Raw genomic sequence first — 23,192 nt, 5'->3', positions numbered from 1 at the left:
CCCCACGTAGGCAGGGTCTGGTCCGACCCACCCTGGTGGCGGGAGCAGCCGCGGAGCTGTGCTGCCGGGCTGCTGGCTCCGCGGGGATCTGCAGGAGCGGCGGGGAGCGGGTGAGTGCGTGTGTGGGCAAGAAGGCTCGAGGTGGACTGCGTCCCTTCGTGGCCACGGGGGCTCCCCGGGGACGCGCGGAGCCCCCTTTCCCGCCGCCGGGTTTGAAGGCAGGGGGCGGGCCGCGCGCTCGGGTGCGCACGCGCAGTTCCCAGTCGGGGCTCCGTGGGTGTCCGGGCGCTTCCAGCTCGCCTGGGGCGCCCCCTTGTTCTCCCGAGGTCACTCCGCACAGCCTGGGCCGCCCGCGAGGGTGCGGCTGTGATGGAAAGGGGCTTGCAACCTTTACTGTAAGACAGGAGCTCCCCAGGAATTTCCGCTTCTGAACTTCCCATCCAATTCAGACCCGAAAAAAACAGATGTGCGACTTGGTGGTCAGCAGGAGCCGGGATCCAGTGGTCACTTGACTTAAATCTTGAGTTTTTATAAAATGGGTTTCTCATTCCCTTCTGACCTTTCCCTTGGTAGAAGACTTCTGGAGGTTGCAGTCTCTGCTTGGCTTTGTTAGCTGGACCATCAGCCGTTAATGAGGCTCCTTCCCTCTAGTCTCTCAATTCTTGGTCCTTCCTGCTGCCACTAATAATTACCTTTATAAAAAGTCAATCTGGTCATTTCAGATTACATTTAAAGCTCCTCTTTGGCTGCCCACGGTCAAGTTTAAATCCTTAGGTGGGTGTCCAGGCCTTTGGCAGTCTGACTCTGACTCAGTTGTTTCCTAAAGGTTCTGGTCATTTTTTTTCCATCTCGTGCGGTTGAATCCCAGCCCTGTGGAAAAGGTGTTTGTATGGCGTCTGTCATGCTTTGAGGCCTGTGCTCCAACTTGTCCCTGAACTTGAAGTCCTTACCACTTCTCTGCCAAATGAGCTTCTCTTTCAGGAGTGAACTCAACTGTCCCTTTGAAAACCTCTCTTTTCAGCCCTCCTAGGCCAAAGTAGTCACTTTTTCCTTTGTGTCTCTGAAGTATTTCACCTCCTTCTGTATACGACGGGCTTCACTGGTTACTCATTGGTAAAGAATCCGTCTGCCAGTGCAGGAGACACGGGTTCCATCCCTAGGTCAGGAAGATCCCCTGGAGAAGGAAGTGGCAACCCACTCCAGTATTCTTGCCTGGGAAATCCAATGGACAGAGGAGCCTAGCGGGCTACAGTCCATAGGGTCCAAAAGAGTCAGACACAACTTCACGACTAAACATTTTCTGTGGCACTTACACAATTGAGTAAGTTACTCAGCTCCTACAGTGCACTGTGTTCCGTACCAGATGGATGGAGATGGATAGAGCAGAGTTCCTGCCCTTAAGGAACTGGAAGGTGTGAGCTCAGTTACAGGGTGCCAGGGAATTCCACCCTGGCTTCCTTCCTCTGCTCACTTGGAATTGTCTTGAGCAAACTTCTCTACTTTCACAGCCTGACAGACCACCTAACTACCCGATGCCTCCAAATCTCCAGCCCCAGCCTCTCCTCCCTCAGCTTCAAAACTTGTCTACTTCAGCTTAGAAAGAATGTATTGACACTTATGTTGTGCTGGTCACAAAGATTTCTAGTCTCAGAAGAGTTTATATTTTAGTGCAGGTAACAGGAGCTTGAGTTAGAGGCACCCAAAGAGTGTTTTCAGAACACTCTTGTCCATGCCCCACTCCCGGGAGATTCTGACTCACTCACTGGACTCTGAAATTCAAAGGTAAATGTGAAACAATTCCTGCCTTCAGGGAATCGAAGGCTGATTCAGGGAGATAGATGTTTTAAACGGTCTGTTTAAGTAGTATGTACAACATGAACTACAGATGCCATGATGAAAGTCTGTTTATGGCACAAAATAAACACAAAAGAGAGATGCTTTCTGTATGGAGAAACCAGGAGGATGTGCCAGGTGGGCAGAGTTCTGAAAGGCGAGTGGATGGGCTCTAGGTGGGTGAGAGAAGGGTGTTCCTGACAGAGGAGTGTCTTGGGAGAGACGCTTAGAAGGTTAACTAGCAGACAGATCAGGAAGGACTTTGTATTGTAGGCATTAGCGCATGCTGAAGGTAAACAATTCGAATAGTACTGAAGAGAAAGATAACTATTTCTCCTGACCTAGGTCCCCCAGTTCTCCCCAGAGACAATTACTATGAGTTTCTTATGTAGTCATTGAAAGGTTTTAAGCAGTGTGGTTAAATGGCCAGCCCTGGTAACCATATTATGGATAGATTTAAGAGAACTGGACACAGGGAAAGAGGCTAGGTAGCAGCTGAGTAATCTAAGCAAGAGATACTCAGGACCTGAAGCGAGGCGGTAGCAATGGGGACAGACAAGGGCCAGACAGAAGAGCGTAAGGAAGTCAAGTTAGCTTGAGTGACTGACTCAAGGCATTTAGAATGACTTCTAGGTTTCTTTTGTGAATAGCTGAGTAGCCTGTGTCAATTCCTGAGAAATCCAACAGAAAAGTAAAGACAACCAAGGGAAAAGATGTTGCATTTGGACATATTAAGTGTGAGGATTTGAGAAGAAGATGGAGATGGCTATTCATGTGTGGGACTGGCACCAGCGAGCTCAAAGTGGCAGGAGATACCGGATGTGCTGGCTGATGGCCCAGAAATGGTAGTTGAAGATGTGGGAGTGGATTAGTTTGCCCAAGGAGCTGTGTAGAGAGACAGGAAGAGGACTAAAGGTGTAGGCTTAGGAGTCTCCCGTGGCCTCGTCGTTAGGATTCCAGGCTTTCACTGCCGTGTCCAGGGTTCAGGCCGTGACTGAGATCCCCAAGCCTTGCAGCCATACGCACATAAAAAGGAGCGTCCCACTTGAGGAGAGGAGGAGCAGCCGGTATGGGTTTGAGGAAAGTTTTGGTTTTTTGGTTTTCGCTTTATTGGATTTCCCTCCTCCTAAGATGGAAGAGCTTTGAGCATCTTATACGGGAAAGGAGCCAGTATAAAGAGGATGTTGGAGACAAATGAGCAAGAACCAACTGAGGGATAAGAAGTGATTGATCAGGGACTTCCCTCGCGGTCCAGTGGTTAAGACTGAGCTTCCAATTGAGCTGTTACGGATGGAGAGCTTAGATTCGAAGCAAAGAGGTCACTGTGGGCATTTGAAATATGTGTTTTTCAGTTTGGGTGGAGAGCTTTTGAGAGAGGTCATTTCTGGTTTCTGCTGTTCTGAGAGGAAAGGACCAGAGACGCCAGCTGAGAGGGGTGGGAAGCCGTGGGGTAAAAGGACTGAAGGGTAATTCGTGAACGTTGGAAACAGCTGCTCCTTCAGAAGAGGGAGAGGACCAGGCACACTAAGGATGCTGGGCCAGGCTGAAGGCCTGTTCGGGTGGACGACCACATCTGTTGTGTATCATTGTGCAGGGTTGTTTGGTTTCCTGCAGCAAATCCCAGTCTAGATTTGAATCCAAGAGCCTGGAAAGTAAATGGTTGCATTGATCTGAGGCTGGGATCTTTTGTGGAGTGAATGCAGTAAGAGGAAAAAAGACTGAGACCTTACAAGAGTGATGTGTAGTGAAACAGTAGGATATGTGCTCCCGCTTGCTGTACCCCCGTCTGATCATTTTGTTTTTCAGCTTAGAAATCTTCAATTAGTCCCACGCTTATATTCTAAATCCTTAAACTGATTGTCAATAAGTTTTCCCATAAACCCAGTTCCAACCATCTTTTTCATTGCTCTCCTGTTAAGCTCCTTTATTCATAGTGGTTCCCTCTCTGCTTTTGCTCTGGAAGATTGTCTGCTCAAATTCCCCTCCTCCTAGCTGCGGAAATTCTGAGGCAGCCTTCAAAGGCCCAGTTCTAATCACACTTCTCTGACAAAACCTCCTTGACTACTTCAGCCTGAAAAGAGCCCTAGTTTTTCAGAATCTTTTTTCAATATCACTCATTTAGAGCTTGTGCTGACTTGCCTTTTATATAGTTTCCTCTATATTAGGTGAGTTTTATTTGTGCAACTAAATTCCTTACATATCTTCAACACCTGTAGCCACTGCACCCACAGAGCCCTGACTTTTGCCTAAAGCTCTTTGTAAGCACTTAATGACTGACTGTAGAGTCCAGTAGTTGGAGAGGAAATTCATATTTTGAGAAGTCTTTGTACTCAGCACTCAGTAAATATCAGTTTGATATCAGTGCTTCTCAGACTTTCTTGGTGAAGGACCAGGGTTTTTCCCCTCCCAAGCTATTGCAGACCAATGCTTTCTCCCCCTCTCACCACCAACTTTATTGTGATATAATTGACATATAAAGAACTGTTTTAAAATAGTAGGACTAGGAACTTCTATGGCAGTCCAGTGGTTAAGACTACGTGCTTCCAATGCAGGGAACATGGGTTCTATCCCTGCTCAGGTAACTAAAATGCCACATGCTGCATGGCGCTGCACCCCACCCCCTACACACAAAAAGGTAAATTTAAAATTAATTAATTAATTTTAAAAATAAAATAATAAAACTTGAATAGTATTATTAGAAAAATTAAATTACTAGAGAAGTAACATAAAAAAAAGATATACAGAATAGAGACATTTTTACTATCAGCCCATGGGATCACGAAGAGGCGGACACGATTGAATGACTAGCACTTTCATGCTTTTCACTATTAGATTCAACGTACATCGGCTCTGTCAGCTTGCTATAAGATGTTCTAAATGCTTATGCTTTGTTTTCGTACTAATCTTGAAGCAGACAGCTAACTGTTTGGACCACCAATGGGCCACCGCTCCACAGATGACATGAGTTTCGTGACCTCATTTGAACCACCCCCTACTTATTTTTCTTAGTGTGCCGATAAGAGAGCTGAGCTTTAGGTTAAGCCACATGCTGAAGATCACCACCTTAGTACTGGACAGAACTGGAATTCCAATGCCAAGTGTCATTTTGTTCATACTAGTGATACTCAAAGCTGCTTGTAGAGCAGGGTGGGTTTGGGGCCAAAGTTTTTGTTTGGTTTTGTTTTCAAGAAGTGTGTTAGTTTTCTGTTTTGAATTACAAGCATTTTTAATGTTTCATGCTTTGTTTTCCTTTGGGTCTTGCATTTTGAGGCCTGCAAGTATTAATTTCAGATGATTACTGCCTCATCTCAACTGCTTAGTACTCTGCTGAGTGGGAAACTTAACTAATATTCCTTTTAAATGTCCAGGTCTGCTTTGTCTAAGGTGTTTGATAAAGTTCTCATCTGTCTATGATGAAATGTGAAAATACAGCATAATGAATTTTTTCATAAAATCAAATATATGAAATGTAAAGGACTATTTTATCCTGGGATTTTTGTCCTTGTTAGGTTTTCATGGGGTTTTTTTGGTGTTTAAATACTGAAAACAGAATGTGTAGTAATTGTGTGAGTATTTTTTATAATAGCTGTTTTGAGATACAATTCACATACCATAAAATTCACCCTTTTAAAATGTACAATTCACAGAGATATGCAACAGTTACTGCTGTCTAAGTTTAGAACATTTTCATCACTCAAAAAAGAAACCATAAGCTGACTACTAGCAATCAGCCCCATTCCCCCGTCTCCCCCAGACCCTGGCAGCCACTGAACTATAATACTTTATGTCTCTATGGATTTACCTATTCTGAGTATTGCATGTAGATGGAATTGTACAATATGTGACCTTTTGTGTCTGACTTCTTCACAGAACATAATGTTTTCAGATTTCATCCATATTATGGTATGTATCAGTACTTCATTCATTTTTATTGTCGAATAGTATTCCGTTGTATAGATATACCACTTTTTGTTTATTTATTCATCGGTTGATGGACACTGGGGTTTTTAACACTCTGGCTGTTACAGCTGTGTGCATTTTTTGGGTGGACATGTGTTTCATTTCTCTCAGGTGTTTACCTGCGAATGGAATTCCTGCCCCTATGTTAGCTCTGTGTTTAACATTCTGAGGAATTGCTAAACCAATTTCCACAGCAGCTGCACTGTTTTATAGTCCTCTGCCAGCAAAAATGAGGTTTGTGTGCCTGTATTTTTTTTTTTTTTTAATGTCCTTAAGTTACAAAATTTAAAGACTGCAACCTTAGGTTAGTCTCCCTAAATTAAAAAAAAAAAAAAAATTAAAGACCCATCCATGAAATCCAAAAGTTTGGGAACTACTGCATTATACCAGTCTGTATTTAAAAACAAAGCAAACAAAAGAAAACCACCAAAAAAGCGCCGCACAGAAGGAAGTGGTGAGCACTCACTGCTGACTGCGGAATCCAGTTGTAGAGCTGCCTTTGCATGTTGGTTTTTCTCCAGCATAACAGGCTTGTGTGTCTTAAAGCAGTTTGCAATTACAGGGTCATTTGGCAAGTATTTCCTGAATACTGTGCCTGTGCCCGTTTCCCTCAGCCCCTGGAGTTTCTGAATATCTGGATCCGGCCTAAGCAGACGTTCTAAGATGGTTTTTTGTGTTTGTGCCGCATGTGGTGGCATGCGGGATCTTAGTTCCCCGACCAGGGATCAACCTCAGACCCCCTGCTTTGATCAGAGTCCTCACCACTGGACAACCAGAGGGGTCCCTCTAAGGTGGTTTTGAAGTGCAGCCTGGCTCAAATAACTGCAGGCATTCTGGGTATATGTTAACTGGGTATAATGTTAGTACTTTTACTTGCATACTTGCATGTTTTGTTACTTCTAACATCTTTTTCAAGGGAAAAAAAAAGAATTTCCTTTCTGCTTTTCTATTGGTTCTTTAGCAATCCAGAATTCTGGTTTTACTGTTTTGCCTTTGCTGTGGGTCAGAGAGGGGGCATGGGAGAATTATTTTCAAAGTAGAAAACACGAAGGAGAATAAAGTGCTCTGATTGAAACAAAGATAAGTTAAAGGCTTGTTTGGGGACATCCCTGGTGGTGCATTGGTTAAGAATCTGGGGCTCGGTCCCTGGTCTGGGAACTAAAATCCCACCTGCCCAGAACAACTAAGCCTGCGCACCTGAATAAAAGATCCTGCAACTCAGACCTGCTGCAGCCAAATAAATAAAAATTTAAAAAAAAAAAAAAAAAAACATGTAATGGAGGAGAAAAGATATATTCTAGATAATTATAACATAAAGAAGTGTTCAGTGCTGGAGGAGGCAGTCCATTTAGAATGACATGTGCTGTCAGAACCTGCCCTGCTATAGACTCCTGTCCTCATGAGGAGTTGGGTGGTACTGAGCTGGATTGTGAATGTCAGATAGACTTAGAACTTTTGGAGTTAAGGGAGATAGACTTTCCAGAAGGTGGGAGCAAGGTTTGGAGAGTGCAAGGCGGGGCTCTGTGTCTAAGAATGTGTGTGTTTGTGTTCCTGAGCTGGAGGGTTAGAGAGCCAGAGAGGCAGCTAAGGCATGGGTCTAGGAAGTGATGGGCTGGGCAGGTGTGTGTGAGTAGATCACTTACGACAGATAATCAGATTCTAAGATAGTAAAGAATCAGCCTGCAACGCAGGAGACCTGAGTTCAGTCCCTGGGTTGGGAAGATCCCCTGGAGAAGGGAATGACTGCCCACTCCAGTATTCTTGCCTGGAGAATTCCATGGACAGAGGAGCCTGGCGGGCTACAGTCCACGGGGTTGCAGAAGAACTGGACACGGCTGAGGGTATAACACACTGGGGAAGGGGGAGCAGCAGCCTAGAGAGATAACCCGGCTACATAGACGCGGGGATACAGCACCAGGCCTCAGACCTTGGTCCTGTGGACATGCCCATTCCCGTGGGGGAACAGGGGTGGAGCTGGGCTCGAGGTACATATGGAACCTCTATGGGACATATGGGAAAGGTCTTTTTAGAGGAAGCTGAGAGTATGGCTGAATGTGATAAGGGGACAAGATTGATGGACAGTCCCGTGTGTGTGTGTGTGTTACTAGTGTCGGGTTCTGAAACATCCAGGACCTGTACCTACTTGATTATCTGATGCAGACTTAAGGACCTTTATAAAGGGGGGCATGCTTCTGAAAAGGAAGATGGTCCTTCTGCCTAGAGGGACAAGAAGTTTAACTGGCTCCTATTCACGTCTTTCCTTGTCCACCCTGTGAGGTGCTGGCTTCTACTGAGATCAGCAAAGCTTACGAGTCACTTGGGGGGGAGAGTGAAGGAACTTCCTCTGCCCAGCCCTAGGGCCTTAGAAGCCTCGGGGCTCCTGGGATATATCAGATGCTCAGTGGGGTCTCCTCACAGTCACAGCTGGGTCTTCTCAGTTCTTGTACAGAAGAGCCATAACTGTGTGTGGAAGGTGGAGGGGACTGGGGCTGGCAATTTTAAGGGAGAGGAAAGCTCGTTCCTCTCGGAGAGCTGCAGAGCTTTCTCAGGGTGAGAGTCTTGGTGTTGATGCCCTTCCCTAACCAGCCTTTTTTCCTACTACATCACCTAGACTCTGAAACATACAGTTTCAGACCTGATTTAGAGGATGCGTGCATGCTAAGTCACTTCAGTCATGTCCAGCTGTTTGCGACCCCATGGACCGTAGCCCACCAGGCTCCTTGTCCAAGCAAGAATACTGGGGCCCAGGGATCAAACCTGTCTCTCTCATCTCTCCTCCATTGCTAGGCAGGTTCTTTACCATTAGCACCATCTGGGAGGCCCCAGTTTAGAGGATGGGATGGCTTAACTCTTAGGCTTGGAGCCTCCTTGGCTGAAGCCTTAACTTAAAGCTTCCCCTGAGACTGGGAACAACACTTGTTGGTGCTGATGGAAGTGAAGCATTTGAGGATTTTGTTCAGAATACCCAAAGCGTTCAGGCCCTGTGCGCTCCCCCCCCTTTTGTGGGGAGGAGCCCACATTTGTTTTCTCTCCTTGTCTCTGTAGGCCTCGTCATTTCTCTGTCCCTCGGCTCGTCCACTGATGTGTGGGCTTGAGCATGATGAACTGTGAACTTCTTGCCACATGCAGCGCCCTCGGGTACTTGGAGGGAGACACTTACCACAAGGAGCCAGACTGCTTAGGTGAGTCCCTTTTTGAGGAAACCGATTAAAAAAGGAAAAAAACTTACTTGAACCGCGATCTTTTGAATTTCTCAAGCCATGGGTGTGAAGGGCGCAGGGACCTGGGTGGAGCTTCTTCCGCGGCTCCATGTGAGTGTTTGTTCTGTCCCTGAAGAGAGTGTGAAGGACTTGATCCGCTACTTGAGGCACGAGGATGAGACGCGGGACGTGCGGCAGCAGCTGGGGTCGGCTCAGATCCTGCAGAGCGACCTCCTGCCTATCCTCACCCAGCATCGCCGCGACAAGCCTCTCTTTGATGCCGTTATCAGGTGATGACCCAGCTTCTTTTCTTTTTAATTGAAGTATGGTTGGTTTATAACACTGTGTTAATTTCTGCTGACAGCAGAGTGACCTAGTTACACACACATGTGCATGTGTATGTATATAAACACACACATTGTTTTTTATGTTTTCTTTCACTGTGGCTTTTATCACAGGCTGTTGAATCTAGTTTCTGTGCTAAGCCGCAGGATCTCACTGTTGATCCCTCAGCTTTTTAAGGTTTACCGTGGGCCAGCCTTTGGTGTTGGTGCCCGGTGAGGAACCCTAACAGCGTCTCCCTCCCCTCGTGACCTCCCCAGGCTGATGGTGAACTTGACACAACCAGCCCTGCTGTGTTTTGGCGGCGTGCCCCAGGAGCCCAGCCTCCGGCACCACTTTCTGCAGGTGCTGGCTTACTTGCAGGCTTACAAAGAGGTGAGGTTTTTCCCCCAGAGTCCGTGGGGCAGAGTTGGGGGCGGTGGGGAAGGAGAACGTGGAGCCTGCTTAAGGTCCGTTTCCCTGTTTCGTAGGCCTTTGCCAGTGAGAAGGCATTTGGGGTCCTCAGTGAAGCTTTGTATGAGCTACTGCAGCTGGTGAGTCTCCGCCTCCCAAGATGCCAGGCGGGCTGGGTGCGGGGGTGCAGCTAACGCCCTGCTCCTCCTCCGCGGAGTCCCAGGCAGGGCGTCGTCACGGCGATCCGGCCCCTGGGGTACCAGTCCAGTCCACTGCGCTGAGTCTGCTGCCTCGGGACTGCCTGAACAACACTTCCTTTCTTTCTTTTTAATCCTGACCCTTCTCTGTGCCTCTGCCCCTTCGTCAGGGTAGGTCCCTCCCGCCTTCCCCAGGGGGTCTCTTCCTCTGCCTCTCCTTCTTCTGATCAGGGCTGGGAGGAACGGCAGGAGGAAGACAACTTGCTGATCGAGCGCATCCTGCTGCTGGTCAGAAACGTCCTCCACGTCCCCGCCGACCTTGAGCGGGAGCAGGTGATCCGGGGCGGTCTGGGCTCTCATGCTCGGTCAGGGTAAGCAGCCCCCTTTTCCGCTGTCCTGTCCTCTGACCGGCCTGGGTGGGGGGCACCTTGGTCAAGGAGTGAGCTGAAGAACCCCCAGGCAGGGCGGGAGAACTGACCGAGCGCCCCCTTTCCACCTCTCCGCTCACCGCTCAGCGGATCGACGATGACGCCAGCGTCCACGACCGGCTTCTCTGGGCGCTGCACCTCAGTGGCCTGGACGACCTGCTCCTCTTCCTGGCCAGCTCGCCCGCGGAGCAGCAGTGGGGCCTCCACGTGCTGGAGGTCATCTCCCTGATGTTTCGTGACCAGGTGAGACCCTGGCCTGTTGCCGCCGTCCCTCGCCTCGCATCCTTTTCTGCCGTGCGGCCAGAATTGTTCTTGAGTCATGACCGAGATGTCTGGGGAAGGCAGGTGACTTGTGGAGTAGCCATGTCTTAAGTCCGGGGTCCCAGCAACAGTCCTGTTTTCGGTCACTCTTTCTGTCCCCCCAGGAGGTGAGCTCAGAATAGGGAATGACTGCCCTTCTGACTCGCCCCTCCTTGTTCTAAATCCAGAGCCCTGAGCAGCTGGCAGGAGTAGGGCAGGGACGCTTGGCCCAGGAGCGGAGGACAGATGTGGCGGAGCTGGAGGTGTTGCGCCAGCGAGAGATGGCGGAAAAGAAGACCCGAGCCCTGCAGCGAGGCAACAGGTGAGTGGCAGACAGCCGCTCGAGCCGAGTTCCCATTCCTGCAGCGTGGGATGCCAGGGCTCGGGCCGAACGCTGGGTCACAGCGCGCTCTGGTGTGCCACTGAAAGAGGGTGAGGACGGAGCTTCCACAGAATGCAGGGGTCACCCTGCAGTTTTTTTTGTTTTTTTCTTCCCCTCTGCAGGCATTCTCGGTTTGGGGGTTCCTACATCATCCAGGGCTTGAAATCCATTGGGGAGAGGGACCTCATCTTTCATAAAGGTCTCCACAATGTGAGTATGGGCCCATCGGGGCGGTTGGGGGGACATTGTAGAGTAGGGGGCCTACAAAGGGTAAGCATCTCTGGAGGTCAAGCCATCTCTGTTCTTGGGCTTAGAAAGTTGGAGGCGTAGGAGGCATAGAGTTTTGGCGTTGTCTTTACTGGCATCTTCACTTAGTACTGGCGGGAGAGAACCTTCTACATGTTTCTTCTGAGAAAACTGAAGTACCAAGGATGTGGAAAGAGCTGCCAGTGAGGGAGGTGCTCAGGGCTAATTCTGATCCCCTCAACCTCTACCCCCAGCTCCAAAACTACACTTCCGACCTGGGGAAGCAGCCCCGACGGGTGCCTAAGCGTCGCCAGGCTGCCCGGGAGCTGTCCGTCCAGCGCCGCTCCGCCCTCAACGTGAGACTCTTCCTCCGGGACTTCTGCTCAGAGTTCCTAGAGAACTGTTACAACCGGCTCATGGGCTCGGTGAAGGTGAGAGCCTAGGAAGGGTGGAGCAGAGAGGTTACTCGGGCCTCTGGTGGGGGAAGGGCAGGCTGGTGAGGAGCCCACGGGAAGCTAGCCGAAGAGCATGGACTAGCAGGCGGGAAGGGTGTCGGGTGCTCCTGAGACATGGTCAGGAGGGAGTGGTTATTGATGGGACAAAAAAGACTATGGAGTAGTTGCCCCAGAGGAAAGGGAAGGGAACGTGGAGAGGATAAGAGGAGGATGGAAATTCGGGTCCTGGTATATTGTCACAGTGGTGTCCAGGGTCCACCTGGTCATGGTAGGACAGGAGGAAGTGGGGAGCCCTGAGGTCATGGAGTGATCTGTTTTTCCTGGATGTAGGACCACCTGCTTCGGGAGAAGGCTCAACAGCACGACGAGACCTACTACATGTGGGCCCTGGCTTTCTTCATGGCCTTCAACCGAGCTGCCTCCTTCCGGCCAGGCCTGGTTTCTGAGACCCTCAGTGTCCGCACCTTCCACTTCATTGAGCAGAACCTCACCAACTACTATGAGATGATGCTGACCGACCGCAAGGAAGCCGCCTCCTGGGCACGCCGGTGAGCGGGAGGAGAACTGGGGTCAGAGTGGGCATCTCGGGCAGGTTGGGAATCAGAACGCCTGAATTCGGGATGGTGCTTTTCTTCCCTATTTCAGGCTTCAGGTGGTCAGGCTGGGGAGCAAGGACAGGCTGGGTCATTCAGTTTTTGATGGAACTATTTTGGGAGGTGGGGGTGCAAAGGGGTGATACTGTTTCCATGAACCAGGGTGCTAAGCTGTCCTCCCTTTCCCCTCCTTTCTTCTTGCAGGATGCACCTGGCCCTGAAGGCGTATCAGGAGCTGCTGGCCACGGTGAACGAGATGGACGTGTGCCCAGACGAGGCTGTGAGGGAGAGCAGCCGCATCATCAAGAGTGAGGCCTGGCCTGGTCGCTGGTCCTGCCGTCCCTGCCTCTCGACCCAGACCTCACCCTTCCCATCCCAGCTCCACCTGTCTCTCCCATCCCCAAGCTTTCCAGACCAGTCCTTCCATCCCCTTCTCTTCCCTGTTTGCAGACAACATTTTCTACGTGATGGAGTACCGGGAGCTCTTCCTGGCTCTCTTTCGGAAGTTTGATGAGAGATTCCAGCCCCGCTCTTTCCTTCGTGACCTGGTGGAAACCACCCACCTCTTCCTCAAGATGTTGGAGCGGTTCTGTCGGAACCGCAGGAACCTGATGGTGCAGGTATGGGGCGGCCCAGGGGTGTAGAAAGAGCTGGGGGGAAAGGAGGAAGGGGAAAGCTGATCTGTTAGAAGGACTCTCAACTGAGGCCAAGAGTTTTGTTGGTGTTGCCATTGTGAGTTGGCCTTGTGAATTTCCCCTCATGCGGTTAATTCCTGATCTACCGTAAATATCTTCATTCAGGAACCGTTTATTAAACACCTGCTCTGTGCTAAAAGCACAAAGACTCTGGGGGTCCATAATTTTAGAATTTAGTAATTATGCTGTGCTATTTCCTGGCTATTCTTCAGGAGCTCACTGTCGTGAGATAGAAAGGCCCTCCCTTACATTAAAAGTCAGAGGTCTGGGGACTTGCCCTGCAGTCCATTGGTTGAGACTCTGCACTCCCGCTGCAGGGGGCCAGGGTTTGATCCCTGGTCTGGGAATTAAGACCCTGCATGCCGCCTAGCGAAGCCAAAAATAAAAAAAGTCAGAGACCTGGGATGTCATCCTGTATTAGTTACTGTTAGAATAACTCAAGCTGCTTGTGTGAGTCTCCAGGTCTTTAGAGTTGATTATAATATCTACCCATATGAGCCTGAAATGAAATAATAAATGAAAAATCTGGGACAAGAAGAAAACGTCAAGGAATTTCTATCCTGGAGACGCAAGGACTCTGCTTTGTAAAAATTTTCCTGTACTTCTATTTGCTACAGCTTAAAACTTGGTCAGGAGTGAACTTGAAAGGGGCTGTGGTACCAATGTACTCAGTCACTCAGTTCTATCCACTGCAACTCTTTGTAACCCCATGGACTGCCGCCCACCAGGCTCCTCTGTTCATGGCATTTCCCAGGCAACAATACATGCCATTTCATGCTCCAAGGATCGAACCCAAGTCTCTTGCGTCTCCTGCATTGGCAGGCGGATTCTTTACCACTGCGCCACCTAGGACAGCCGTAGTACCAATGAGACTTTTCTAAAAGGTCTTTTTTCACTCAGAACCCTGTTGTATCCTCAGTACTGTATGGCACGTTTAGCGTTTACTATGTCTCAGAGGTGGTGCTAAGATTTTCCCATAATCCCTACAACACCATCAGGACGCAGCCGCAGAGTGGTTAAGCCAGTTGTCCGAGGTCTTGCGGGTAAATGACTAGCATCCATCCTTAATTCTGACCTGCTGGAATCCAGGCTCCTGCTCCTGACCTTTGGTGTGTTTGAAGTTCCTTGAATATATCATGAATGTCATTAAGGACCTCATCACACATCTTTACCCACAGCAAAGACTGATTTACAGCCATGAGTTGGGGAGACAGGCTCAGGGTATTGGCTTTCATTCCTCTGCTTTTCAGGACGAAAACAATCGTAGTGTACTTTTGCAGAATGCTTTCCTTTTTACAAAGCCCTTTCATGTAGCAGTTTTTATCCTTACAGCAAATCTGTCTATTCTGTAGACTTCTGCTTAGGGTGTCGCCCCGAGAAATGAGTCACGTGCTGTTCCTGTGTTCTGCCGTGGCACCTTATGCTCAGCCACATTCTAGGTCTTATCCACGCTGTGGTGTCGTTCACCCACTTCCCTGCTTCCCCCACCGGGGCCCCAAGGAGAAGGCCACGCGCTGGTCGCTGCTGCTTACCCGCTGCCAGCAAGGAGCGCATGGTGGTCACTCCGTGAATGTCTGATTAATCCAGACTTCTGACTAATTAGTTCTTAGAGGACATTGACGGGGAAAGTCCTCTCTGGCTCTCCTGCTGTCCTCTCACAGTTCTTTCTCCTTAGAACAAACGAAAGAGAAGAAAGAAGAGAAAGAAGGCATCTGCTGCTTCTGGCGATGCCCCCTACAGCCCAGAGGAGCTGGAGGCCGTGTGGCCCTCCCTGGCCGAGCAGCTGCAGTGCTGTGCCCAGGCAAGTAGCTGCAGAAACCTTCTCTTGCGTCCAGTGCCCTGGACGGGCTGTCTCGGCATCCCCTCAGCCCTCCACGTTTCCGTGGCTTTGATCATCCCTCTCTAGGGTTCTGAGCTCGGCTTGGACTCTGCGGTTCCCTTTGACGCGGCCTCAGAGGTGCCGGTGGAAGAGCAGCGGGCAGAAGCCATGGTGCGGATCCAGGACTGCCTCCTGGCTGGCCAGGCCCCGCAGGCCCTGAGCCTCCTGAGGTCTGCCCGGTAAGAGCTCTCTCTGCCCGCCATCCTCCTGCATCCGGCCCCTGGGCTTCTGGGGGCGGAGAGTGGCTTTCACTGGGGCACGGGGTTCCCAGTCTTCCAAAGAGAGCAGACCCCTCAGAAGCGCAGGAGCTCTGTCTGTGTGGGAGGCTGAGTCCGGGGCGTCTTGGTTTTGCTTTATTAGGTTTATCGTTTGTTTTGTTTCACTTTTGAAAAATATCAGCACAGTTAGTTGGGGGAAAAAATAGAGATAATTCTATGAGCCAAAGATAGCCGTCAGTGCTCGCTTCGGCAGCACATATACTAAAATTGGAACGATACAGAGAAGGTTAGCATGGCCTGTGCGCAAGGATGACATGCAAATTCATGAGGCGTTCCACATTTAAAAAAAAAATAGCCGTCGTTAACATTTTGATGAATTACATTCCAGAGTATTTTCCCCTTCTGTGTTATATATAGACATATGCACCTTCTTTTTCAAAATCAAAATATTATGATACCGATTTATAGTATTTTTTTCAATTCTCAATATATTGTGAGCATTATTTCTCATCAGATATATTTCTGCAATTGTTAATGGCTTTAAAACCCCATTGTGTATATTTGTCCAACTAAATGTCATGCATTTAGATAACTTGCATTTTGTTCCTCTATGATTTTCATTGCAGTGAGGCTTACGAGGGAAAATTTCCCTAGAGTCTTTGTTTCATCTTTGAGATGACAGTTTGCGTTCTCTTTCCAGTTGGAAAATAAGTCTAAATTCCATCTACTACTTCAAATTATAATTTAGATTCCCTCTGGTGAAAGTGTTAGTCAGTCAGTCATGTCTGACTCTTTGCAGCCCCATGGACTGTAGCCCACCAGACTCCTCTTTCCATGGAATTTTCCAGGCAAGAACACTGGAGTGGATACCCATTCCCTTCTCCAGGGAATCTTCCCAACCCAGGGATTGAACTGAGATCTCCCACATTGCAGGCAGATTCTTTACCATCTGAACCACCAGGGAAGCCCAAATTCCCTCTGGCAAAAAGCCTTTTTTTTCTTTTTCTTTCTGTGCTGCAGGGAGGTGTGGCCAGAAAGAGATGTGTTTGGTGCTCAGGACATCTCCCCAGAGGAGGAGATCCAGCTACTGAAGCAAATCCTCTGGGCCCCGCTCCCCCGTGAGTCTCCATTCCCTTCTCTTCGCTCACCTTCCCTTTCTTCTCTAGCGCCAGCCTCGCAGACACCTGGTAATCCTCACTCTTTCTGTAGGCCAGCAGGGGCTGGAGGAACAAGGGGCAGAGCAAGAGGACGAAGAGGAGGAGGAGGAGGAGGAAGTGCTGGACGTGGTCCAGGTGTCGGAGAGAGAATTTAACTTTCTGGACTACCTGAAACGGTGCGCGCCCAGCGGACGGGGCTGGTGTCGGGGTGCAGACCGGGGCGCCAGGCGGCCGCGCTGTGTCTTTCTCACGCCCACGTCGTCTCGCTCCCTGTCTCGGCGCAGCTTTGCAAACGCGACCGTGCTCCGAGCCTACCTGCTGCTGCTGCGGAGCTACAAGCAGAACGGCGCCCACACCAACCACTGCGTGGTCAAGATGCTGCACCGGCTGGCCCACGATCTCAAGATGGAAGCCCTGCTTTTCCAGCTTTCCCTCTTCTACCTCTTCAACCGTCTGCTCAGCGACCCTGCCGCCGGGGCCTACCAAGTGAGGCAGCAGGGGAGAACGGGGTCTGGAGGCCTAGGGAGGGCCCGGGGTAAAAGGCCCTGCGGGGCGTCAGGGCTGAGCCGTGAGCGGACGCTGAGGACGGAGGCAGGCAGGTTGGGGGAGCCGCGTGGGGAAGGACAGAAGAGGCCAAGCGAGGAGGGCCAGCTGGGAACAGGTGTCCAGACGATCCCCAGAGGCCCGTGTTCCTGTCTGTGTAGGCCACGGGCCTGGCAGCAGCCTCCCTCTCCCGCAGGAGCTGGTGACCTTTGCCAAGTATATCCTGGGCAAGTTCTTTGCTTTGGCCGCTGTCAACCAGAAAGCCTTCGTGGAGCTGCTGTTCTGGAAGAACACCGCTGTGGTTCGAGAGATGACCGAGGGCTACGGCTCCCAGGACGGCGGGTGAGCTTGAGGACAGGGGAAGGCCTGGTGGTCGGTGGTGGGGGGCGACCCGGCGCGCCGTGTCAGAGCTGGGGGACCTGGCGGATCAGCCGGTGTCCCCTTTCTTTCCCTTCCGTACGTGAGAAAACAAGCCCCGAAGGTGAAGTGTGTTACCTAATTTCACCCAAGAGAGAAACGGGGATCGAGCCCAAGCGTCCTGTCTGCCCTCGTTTCCTCCTCCTTCACCAGCGTTCGGGGGGTGCGGTCAGAGTCGGGGGCCCACAGAGACTCTGTATGTGCCTTATGCCAAGAAGTGCTGGGAAGCCGTAAGGACACACAGAAATGTCTGTCCTCTTTCTCTGAGTAGCTCGGCTCCTCTCCTTTTCTCTTCTCTCTCCTCGTAATACCCTCAGCCCCTGCAGTATTAGCTTCCAGGGGCCCAACCTGGAGGATCGTAGTTTGATTTTGGGATTCTTAAATAGAAGGAGACTGAAAGGAAGGAGGCACACCTTGGGCCTCTGCTGGCTGGCTGCTTTGAGATGCCTGGGCCGCCCTTGCTCCTGTCAGAAGGGAAGGCCCTTGGTCTCCTCTTTCGGAGCCAGCAGCCTCCACGATCCCCTCCTTTCCCCACTCAGATCTTCTGGCGGCAGACTCCCCAGGTGGAGCCCAGAGGAGGAGGCCCAGCTTCGGGAACTGTACCTTGCGCATAAGGATGTGGAAGGTATGAGGCCTTGAGGTCCGAGGAGCTCGAGGGAGGAAGGCAGCCAGAGCCCCGGGACCCCCCTCCCAGCATCACCCTCCTCCGCCTCAGGTCAGGATGTGGTGGACACCATCTTGGCGCACCTGAAGGCCGCTCCTCGGACACGCAGGCAGGTCATCCACCACCTGGTGCGGCTGGGGCTGGCCGACAGCGTCAAGGACCTCCCGAGGTAGCGGCCGTGCCCTGGCGGGGGCTGAGCCGGGAACCCAGCGCACAGCCCTGAGCGCCCCCCCACGGACCCTCCCCGAACAGGAAAGGAACCCAGATTGTGCTGTGGACGGAGGACCAGGAGCTTGAGCTGCAGCGGCTTTTTGAGGAGTTCCAGGACTCCGACGGTGAGCGGGGGGGGCTCGGGGAGCCTCTGAGAGGAGAGCCCCCGCTGCTGCCTCTTCCCGAGGGAAGCTTATTGTCTCCTTTCTGTCCACCTGCTCTATTGTGGTGTCACATTTGCATTTGCTTGTTTTTAAGGATTTTTTTTTCTTTTTTTAATTATATAAGTTACAAGTGTACAATTCACTGCAGTGTGATTCACTATAGTCACTAATTTTTTTTATAGTCACTAATTCTTTAATTTTATGCCCCATTTATCATTGTTAAAAAATATTGGCTGTACGCCCCATGTTGTACAATATGTCCTTGTAGCTTATTTTATACCTAAGTTTGCAACTCTTAATCCCCTCCCGCCGCATTGCCGCTCCCCCTTTCCCACTGGTAACCACTAATTTGTTCTGTGAGGCTGCTGCTTTTTTATTATATTCATTCGTTTTATTTTTTTAGAACCCACATATAAGTGATGCCATATAATATTTCTCTGTCTTAGTTATTTCACTTAGCATAATGCCCTCCAAGTCCATCCATATTGCCACAAATGGCGAGAATTCATTCTTTTTTATGGCTGAGCAGTATTCCTGTATAAGTGTATGTTGCTGTTGTTGTTTAGTTGCTAATTTGTACCTGACTCTTCGCAACCCTGTGGACTGTAGCCTGCCAGGCTCCTCCGTCCATGGGATCTCCCAGGCAGGAGTACTGGAGCGGGCTGCCATTTCCCGCTCCAGGCATCTTCCCGACCTGGGGAGCGAACTCACGTCTCCTGTGTGGCAGATGGATTCTTTACTGTCTGAGGCACCTGGGAAGCCTCAGGTGTTTTACATCTGAGGCTTCAGATGTAAGCACCTGTGTGTGTTTTACATCTTTATTCATTTGTCTGTTTATGGACACTTAGATTGCTTTTATACCTTGGCAACTGTAAACAATTCTGCCAAGAACATTGGAGTACATGTGTCTTCGAATTAGTGTTTTTATTTTTTTCGGATATACACTCAAGAGTGGAATTGCTGGGTTACATGGTAATTCTATGTGTAGTTTTTTGAAAGACCTCCATGCTGCTTTTTTGTGGCGTCATTTTTGAGTGAACTGAGTTATCCCCTTTCCAAAGCCTGCTCTCTCTTTTCTGTACCAGTCCCTCTCCCCTGCTGCTCTCGGCCGTTCACACTTTCTCTCTCTATAGATGTCCTGGGTAACATCATGAAGAACATTACAGCCAAACGCTCACGGGCCCGAATAGTGGATAAACTGCTGGCTCTGGGGCTGGTGGCTGAGCGGCGGGAGCTGTACAAGAAACGCCGGAAGAAGCTGGCACCCTCAAGCTTGGTAACAGTCTTGCCCTGGCTCTGCCAGCTGGGCGTGCCCCCCTCCCACCCCTCTCCCCCTGCAGTGCTCCTTAGAAGTAGCCCACCCAGATTCTTCCTGCCTCAGGCTCTTCTGAATAGGCGCCCCCAGTGGGGTCGTCAGGAACCGAGGACTCCACGCAGTTCCTTATCTTGTCTCCTTTGGTCCATTTCTCACCCCAATGAATTGGAGCCTGATGAAGAGGAATCGTTGCACGATTTTTGCCAGGAAGATCTAGACGAAGAGGAAAACGTGCCAGAGAAAGAGGATGAAGAGGATGAAGAGGAAGAAGGCGGCTCAGAAGCAGAGCAAGCCCAGGCTGGCTCCGTCCTTTCAGCTGAATGCCTGGGGCAAAGTCTGCACCAGGAAGGTGAGGGCTTGGTTGGGAGAGGTGTCTCAGATGGCAGGGTTGGTCGTGTGGACCAGCCGTGAGTTTCCCATACTCCCTCAGGCTTTTCCGCTCCCCTCCTCTGGCTCCAGAACTGCCTCCTCCGAGCAGCAGATGATCGGGAAGAGGTCGGTGAGTGAATAAGTGACGGATTTGGGAGGACTGGGGTCTGGAGGCTGCTGGGGACCTGCCATGGGATGGAGGGCCAGTTCCTTCTTCACGTCTTCACCATGTGACCGGGTCTTGTCCTAGGCTGCTCCCAGGCAGTTCCAGTGGTGCCACTGACAGAAGAAAATGAGGAAGCGATGGAAAATGAACAGTTCCAACAGCTGTTGCGAAAGCTAGGGGTTCGGCCTCCTGCCTCTGGACAGGTAAATGCACCAGTTAGGACATCAGCCAAGCATCGTGTTGCCTCTTTAAGATGCATCTTCTCACTCCGTGTCATCTCTGACCATGACTCCTGCAGCAGCTGTCCTGCTAATCTTCTTCCTCACCTATCTTCTCTTCTCCTAAGTCCATCTTCCACACTGCTTCCACATTATCTTTCTAAAATATAGTTTTGATTATATCCCTCCCCTGATCAGAACATTTGGTGTTCCCCACTGTTTGCAGGACAAAGTCCACAGCCTCTGAGTGATGTAGCTGGCCTTGGCCAAGCTTTGCAGCCTCACAATCATGCCACCCAACACCTGCCTCACACTGTAGTCATCCTGAGCTACTTTCCGTCCTCCAAACAGACCTTTTCATACCTGTAAACAGTCAATCATGCCAGAACCTTCCCCCTACTGGAAGGTTCCAGCCACACACACAGGTGGCCGATCACCCATCTTCCTGATGAACAGACTACCCGACCTTCAAGAGTTTAGTTCAGCTGTCACTTCCTCAAGAAAGCAGTCTCTTTCACCCCTTCAACCACACTCCCTACCAAAATTCACCAGAGGCTCAAGTCTCTAATACAAAACGGCATAGTATTGGTGTACAGTCTTTGCATGTAGTCTCTATAGATTACCTGTCATAACTAATACAATATAAATGCTATGTGCATCATAGTCAGTGTGCAGCAAGCTCAAGTTTTCCTTTTGGAACTTTCTGGAATTTTTCATTTCTTTCCCCAGTATTTTTGGTCCGTAGTTGGTTGAATCCATGGATGTGAAACCCGCAGATGCAGAGAGCCAACTGTAATCATTTTGGTGGCTGAGATTTGTTTGTCCCCTTAGTATAGCCCCAGTCCTGTGGTGTTACGGTACATTGTTGCAGTACATTGGTTCTTTCTCCTGTTTGATTGTGCGATCCTTGAAAGCATGGATCGTATCTGACTCACTTTTAGGGCCCTAGAATCCATTCATTTACTTAAGTAATTAACAGCTGGATTAATAAGCAATGAGTTCACAACCCTTGTGGCGCTTCACCAATGTAGGCTTGTATGTATTCAGTGAGTAATATAAAAATCTGGTGAGCTAGAGGCTTCTCCTTTCCCATTGCTCCTGCTTTCAACTCCTTTGCCACTATAGGAAATCTTCTGGCGAATTCCAGCCAAACTGAGTCCCACCCAGCTCCGGAGGATGGCAGCTTCCTTGAGCCAAGCAGAAGGGGAGGAAAAGCTTCATTTAGGATTAGAATCTAAGGTCTCTGGGGAGCCAGGCCTAGAGGAGGAGCACCAACAGGAAGAGGAGCACCAACAGGAGGAGGAGCACCAACAGGAGCACGGAGCACATGCCTTGAAGACCCTCCCGTTAGCCCGGAAAAAGAAAGCAGGCCTGGTGTCACCAGAGGGTAATACCAGGACCACTTATCTACTGTATGCTTACTGCGTGCTGGCCATATCGATCAAGAGGGTCTACAAGACTTCTGAGACTACAAGAACCTAGTTCCCTAATTTCATGCCTCTTGTGGTTGTTTCAGAGGAAGGGACCAGTGGTGGGAAAGAGCAGCTGATGATGGCACCCAAGAAGCGACAACTGCTGGACAGTGATGAGGAGCAGGAGGAAGATAAAGGTGGGAGCGGAAGTGGGGAGTCTGGTCGGGACCTGCTTTATCTTCTAACCTCTAGCACTCTTCTCTCCAGTCCAGAAGATAAATGCTACCAGCCTCCTTCTCCATAACATACTTAGATCTCCTCTCTCGTCTCATCCCTGTCATTCCCATAGCACCAGAGGTGGGAGTTCCAGGAATCCGGAAGAAGAAACGGTTTCAGATTGAGGATGATGATGAAAGCGACTGAAGGTGCAGATGCCCAGGGCAGAGATAAACCCCATTTTTAGGTGGTGAATTTGAATCCGAGTTTGGAGGGGCATACAGGACCTGGAAGCTCCTCTTACTGGACAGCAGCTGTGGCGCCCCAGACTTCCGCGTGGGTTTAGAGTCCAGGAAGGCCAGGCCACAGTGTCGGCCTCCTGTTGCTTCCTCCTCCTCCCAGTTTTATCCGTGTGTCTCAGTCGCTCTCTGGAGACTTATTCCTCTGCTTTGGTTTTAGTAGCACTCCCTGGCAAAGGAGAGGTGTGGTCCAAGGTGTGTAGAAGGCACCTTGGACCCCTCTTAGTGGTCTGTTCTTTTGGCTTTCTGCGGGAGGTGGGTCCCAGCACTCGGTGGGGAGTCTCGTGATGTGATACGTGTGGGTACTGCAGCATTTTAAAAAGGCTCCCCTTCTCATTTTCTTTCCTGTGATCACCTTCAAAACACCAGATTGAGCCCAGTTCCTGCCACTGAAGTAAGGCTGAGATGGAGTATTCTTCAGATGATTATGTTTGGTTGGTGTTTGGCATCAAATTAAACATGTAAAATTTAAAAGTTGCCAATGTTGATCTGACTTACCAATCTAAATACCCCAACCCTCCACCTGCATCTTTGTGAAAGAACTTTTAACTGTTAGGTTTAAAAGAAAAGGTCAGCCTTCCCTTTTCTCTTGCTTTCCCTGCAAAAGACACAAAAACATTCTTACCTCAAAGATCCTTTGTCCAGGATAAACCTTTAGGGTTAAAAGAATATGCATCAGAGCAGACACATGAAAAGATGCTCAGTGTTGTTAACCATCGGAGAAGTGCAAATTGAAACCACGGTGAGATATCACCTGATAGCTATCAGAGTGGCTGTCATCAAAAAGACACGGATAACAAATGTTAGGCTGTAGAGAAAGGGGACCCTTTACACTGTTGATAGGAACATACTGGGCTGGCACGACTCAAATGAACTTTTCTGTCAACCCCATAAATTGGTGTAGCCACTGTGGAAAATGGT

At 49.9% G+C, this 23,192-nt stretch overlaps 1 protein-coding gene and 1 non-coding gene across 6 annotated transcripts; both read left to right on the top strand.

Moving 5' to 3' along the window:
• TIMELESS (timeless circadian regulator) lies at positions 1 to 22,748 on the top strand. 5 transcript variants are annotated; one of them, XM_043446854.1, is made up of 30 exons: positions 5,905 to 6,027; positions 8,839 to 8,975; positions 9,130 to 9,283; positions 9,596 to 9,710; positions 9,806 to 9,868; positions 10,157 to 10,258; positions 10,441 to 10,596; positions 10,842 to 10,975; positions 11,158 to 11,245; positions 11,536 to 11,712; positions 12,067 to 12,284; positions 12,534 to 12,637; positions 12,780 to 12,949; positions 14,700 to 14,825; positions 14,931 to 15,082; positions 16,142 to 16,239; positions 16,331 to 16,454; positions 16,563 to 16,764; positions 17,018 to 17,163; positions 17,778 to 17,863; positions 17,954 to 18,071; positions 18,155 to 18,237; positions 19,410 to 19,552; positions 19,763 to 19,940; positions 20,022 to 20,090; positions 20,211 to 20,329; positions 21,470 to 21,731; positions 21,861 to 21,953; positions 22,106 to 22,181; positions 22,641 to 22,748. In XM_043446854.1, exons 2-29 carry the CDS (start codon positions 8,891 to 8,893, stop codon positions 22,177 to 22,179), a joined length of 3,639 nt encoding a protein of 1,212 aa, XP_043302789.1. In that variant the 5' UTR covers positions 5,905 to 6,027; positions 8,839 to 8,890; the 3' UTR covers positions 22,180 to 22,181; positions 22,641 to 22,748. The 5 variants fall into 5 exon arrangements, 4 of the variants coding, with proteins under 4 accessions (XP_043302788.1, XP_043302789.1, XP_043302787.1 ...); XM_043446853.1 differs by lacking the exon at positions 5,905 to 6,027 and adding an exon at positions 1 to 110 and having other exon boundaries at positions 22,106 to 22,748; XM_043446852.1 differs by having other exon boundaries at positions 22,106 to 22,748.
• On the top strand, positions 15,359 to 15,465 carry LOC122427923. The gene has a single exon (XR_006265613.1). It is a non-coding gene; the product is annotated as a U6 spliceosomal RNA (small nuclear RNA).
• Positions 22,749 to 23,192: the final 444 nt, after the last annotated feature.

Source organism: Cervus canadensis, chromosome 25 (assembly GCF_019320065.1).
Source record: "Cervus canadensis isolate Bull #8, Minnesota chromosome 25, ASM1932006v1, whole genome shotgun sequence".
Classification (NCBI taxonomy): Eukaryota; Metazoa; Chordata; class Mammalia; order Artiodactyla; family Cervidae; genus Cervus; species Cervus canadensis.
The sequence above is the reverse complement of the archived record's forward strand: the minus strand, read 5'-3'. Positions and strand labels throughout refer to the sequence as shown.

Bases quoted from the DNA above. Each gene is read 5' to 3' on its own strand.
- TIMELESS (XM_043446853.1), top strand. From the start codon at position 8,891: ATGATGAACTGTGAACTTCTTGCCACATGCAGCGCCCTCGGGTACTTG. The intron at 10,597-10,841 runs GTGAGACCCTGG...TTCTAAATCCAG, and splicing joins CCCTGATGTTTCGTGACCAG to AGCCCTGAGCAGCTGGCAGG. The intron at 17,864-17,953 runs GTATGAGGCCTT...CCTCCGCCTCAG, and splicing joins TGCGCATAAGGATGTGGAAG to GTCAGGATGTGGTGGACACC.